The sequence below is a fragment of the Crocodylus porosus genome, unplaced genomic scaffold (assembly GCF_001723895.1).
Source record: "Crocodylus porosus isolate Cpor-Errol unplaced genomic scaffold, CroPor_comp1, whole genome shotgun sequence".
Lineage (NCBI taxonomy): Eukaryota > Metazoa > Chordata > Crocodylia > Crocodylidae > Crocodylus > Crocodylus porosus.
Window position 1 is genome coordinate 453,556 of NW_017728925.1, and position 3,708 is coordinate 457,263.

The 3,708-nt window shown below is 54.6% G+C and overlaps 1 protein-coding gene across 1 annotated transcript in view; it reads right to left on the reverse strand.

The window, feature by feature from the left end:
- Positions 1-9: 9 nt before the first annotated feature.
- Positions 10-3,708, reverse strand: part of LOC109314103 (POU domain, class 5, transcription factor 3-like) — a 14,990-nt gene continuing 11,291 nt past the window's right edge. Inside the window, exons 5-6 of the mRNA XM_019541085.1 lie at positions 795-959; positions 10-261 (exon numbers count right to left, since the gene is read on the reverse strand). Of these exons, the coding sequence (XP_019396630.1) occupies positions 19-261; positions 795-959 (408 nt within the window). The 3' untranslated portion in view covers positions 10-18. The remainder of the gene's footprint in view (positions 262-794; positions 960-3,708) is intronic.

Below are 3,708 nucleotides of genomic sequence, written 5' to 3' on the forward strand. Positions count from 1 at the left end.
CCTCCTCCCCACCCCTGTTCAGTTGCCATTGTTCCCCATGGAGACCCCGGGTTGCAGAGCTTGAGAGAAGATCTCGCCTTTGTGGAAAGTCGGCATGTAGATGGGTGGAGAGGCCAGGGGTGCCACAGCATAGCCTTGGCTCGTCACTGGGGCAGGCATGGCTTGGTTCACGTCGTACATCCCTGCCTCATTCTCATTGCCAAAGGGCAGCAGCAGCCGCTTGCCCTTCTGGCGCCGGTTGCAGAACCAGACCCGAACCACCTGGGGGGTAGGGGGAAGGGGCAAGGGGAAATAGAAATGGAAATGGATCAGCCTCTTGAGTTACATGCATTCCTCCCTGGAGCCAGAAAGGTGAACAAAACAGAGGGAGCTTAGACCCATTCTCCATTGGGAAGTTGCCTACTTTCCTTCATTTCCACCCTGAAGTCCTGGCGTGAAGCATCCACCACCCTGGCTCAACAGTACAAGCTGGAGAGCTCAGACTAAGTGCCAGAGAGCCCTCTGCACTAGGGTCTTTGCACTGGATCTCTGCATGGGCTGCACTATGACCGTCTCCAAATGGCTTTAAGCGGGTGCCTCCAGTTACTGGGACAGTCCTGGGCCTAAATTTCACCTACCAGGATCTACTGAGAGGGCGATCATCTAACTAACAAGCAATCCCCCAGCACACTCCCTCTGCATCTGGGACTGTAGCATCTGGGCTGACACTGAGCTCCTGCCATGTTCTTATGGCCGTGTACTGAATTTCACTGAGACTTCTTCTGAACCACCTTTTGCCCTAAGGCCAAACCTACATCTTTATCCAGGTTAAGATCCTCTGCAATCTGCGAGATCTCTTGGGGACTTGGCTTGACACACTTGCGGAAGAAGCTCTCTAGGGTCCCCTTGACGTTGGTCTCGATGCTGGTCCTGCGTTTCCTCTTCCGGGCCTGGGCCAGCACTTGCTCTGCATTGCACAGCTGGAAAAGCAATGGAGAGGGCAAGAGAGAAGAACCCACAGGAACCTTGGCACTTCGTTAGAGGGACCCATAGAGCAATGCTCTTCCCAAGCCCAGGCTAATGCCGAGCAGTGCTCAGCTAAGTGGAGGTAGATTGGTGACCAGTCTTATATGACAAAGTGACAGCTTGCCAAAAGATATGCCCTACCATTTGGTCAAGTCTGTTGAGCACACTGCCACAAAGGCCCCTCTCTGACCACCTAGGGCAACACTGGCACTTACTGGTTGGCTTGCAGGGGGCAAGTTTCCAATGGAAAGAGCTATCAACTGTTGCAGAAGACACTAGAAGATTTCACTTGTTCTGCTCCCTCCGGGAGACTCTCTCTCTCTCTCTCCCCAACCCTTCTACCCCCCACCACAAACAGCCCAGCACAAGACACCCTGAGGCCAGGGAAAGAGCAGTTCAAAAATTACAAATGGATTATAAAATGTGTCACATCAGCCCACCTATGAGAGGTGGGAAGAGGCAGGTGGCAAATGGGGAATTTAACCAGATATTTTTTAAGCACATCAGAGGAGGAAGCCAGCATGAGAAGGTGTGGGCTAAGCAGCAGGCAATTAAAGAAGATATTGCATTAGTCCTTACTGCAGAAGGCATTAGGGAGATCCCTACCTGAGACCTGCTCTGAGGTAGCAAGGTTGAGGTAGTGCCAGCGGCTGCAACGTTAAAGGAAGATCTACAAGGAGTAGCTGGTCAAGGACCAAGCATCAGCAGGAACAGATGGCATCAGCTGAGGCACCAAAGGAACTGGGTCATCAATCCCAGCTGGGTTTATAGGGTCTGGGGTCTCTGAAATCAGCTGCTAGGTTGGAAACCTTCAAAGCAGCCCTGTGGGCCATAGCATACTCCAAAAATCTCTGCAGTGCTGCTTTGTGCAGTCATGCACCTTAGCATGACCCCCTGTCCTGGGGGGTATAATGGACTCAGAAGGCAGCTTCACAGCTGGGCCCAGGTCTGCCTGTATGGGAAGGGATTCCTCCCCAGCTGAAACCAGGACTTTCAGAGCCCCTTCACTCCACTCCAGCCCTCTGACCTAGAAATCAGAAAAGTGTATTGGACAGGCCCTCCAGGGGTCATCTAGCCCAACTCCCTCCCCAAGGCAGGATCACCCCAATTGAAGCTACCCTATCCAAATCCATTGTGTAGCCTTTTAGCAAAAGATCTGTTAAAATGACCTTGAGAGACCCCAGGAACAGGACCATGCCTCCCCTGACTACAGAGGAAGGCAAATCCCCCAGGACGTACCAAACTGACCATGGGGTAAAATTCCTTCTCGACCCCTAGCATGGTGATCAGCAGGGATCCGGGTTTTCCATTTCCCATGGAAAAAAACAAAACAAAAACAGAGAAAACCATGGATTTCCCATTCTGAAATCAGAGTAAACACAGATTTTGTCTTTAGCAGAGAAACCCACAGATTCCCCCCTTTTTGCAAAGGGCTTTTCAGGCTAGTTGAGTTCCACCCTGCAAAAGCTGTTTGCAAAGGGGCAAGAAAACCCCCCAAACCCTGCCCAGAAGGGAAGGGAGGGGTGCGAGCATCGACCTTACCGGAGGCTGCTTCAGGCTCACTCTTCTTGGAGATAAGTGGGGCTTGTGGGGTGCAGGGAGGTTTGCAGTTGGCCAGGCACTCTGGCTGGGAGGGGTTTGCAGCCTTCCTGCTCCTGGCTGGAGCGTCCGGATGGCTGCAAACCCCTGCCACTCCCAGCCAGCTTCAAATCCCCTCTCTCAGCTGGAGTGCCCAAGCTGGCTGGGGGCTGAGGGAGTGGAGAGGCTGCAAACCCACCCCTGCCACACCCAGCTGGAGTACCCGAGGGACTACGAATCTCCCCCACTCCCAGCCCGAGTGCCCAAGCTGGTTGGGGGCTGACAGAGTGGGGAGGTTTGCAGCTGGCTGGGCACTCCGACCAGGAAGAGGCAGGGGGTTTGCAGCCTACCCACTCCCTCAGCCCCCAGCCAGCTTGGGCACTCTCTGACCAGGGGCAGGGAGAGTTCCAGGTAGCTGGACACCCTGCTGCCCTCCTCCAGGTCCTCCAGATCGCAACGTGTGCAACTGGCATGGCAGAGCCATGCGGGAAAGCTGCCCTGGCCATGGTTCCTCTGTGTGCATGGGGGCAGCGCAGGGTTATGCCCCTCGCTGCTGCTCTTGCCTGGCAGCACAGAGCTCACAGCAGCAGGCAGCTTTTGTGCACATCCCCCTGTGTGCTGCTGCACCAGGTTGTACACACTGTAATTTGGAAGGCAGCAGGGTGAAGAGCACGATCCTGCAGCATCCACACACCCTGCCCCTGCCCCCCACAGATCTTAGGTGCGGGTCCCCTCTGTCCCTCAGGAGTGCACGCTGCAGCCGGGAGCCGGCCCTACCCGAGCCCACAGCAGGCAGGCAGCCTGACCAAGGCTTATCCAACCTCTTCCTGAGCTTCTCCAGCAAGACAGATTCAACAACTTCTCTAGACAGTCCATTCATTTGCCTCACTGTACTAACAGTGAAAGTTTTTCCCGATATTCCACCTTAACAGACTTTGCTGCAGCTTCATAGAACCAATGAGTGGAAAGGGACCTAGATAGATCGTCGAGTCTGACCCCCTGCCATGGGCAGGAAGGAGCACTGGGGGTGGCAGGGGTCATAAGACCCCAGCCAGGTGCCTGTCCAGTCTCCTCTTGAAGATCTCCAGGGAAGGTGAGAGCACCACTTCTCTGGGAAGCCTATTC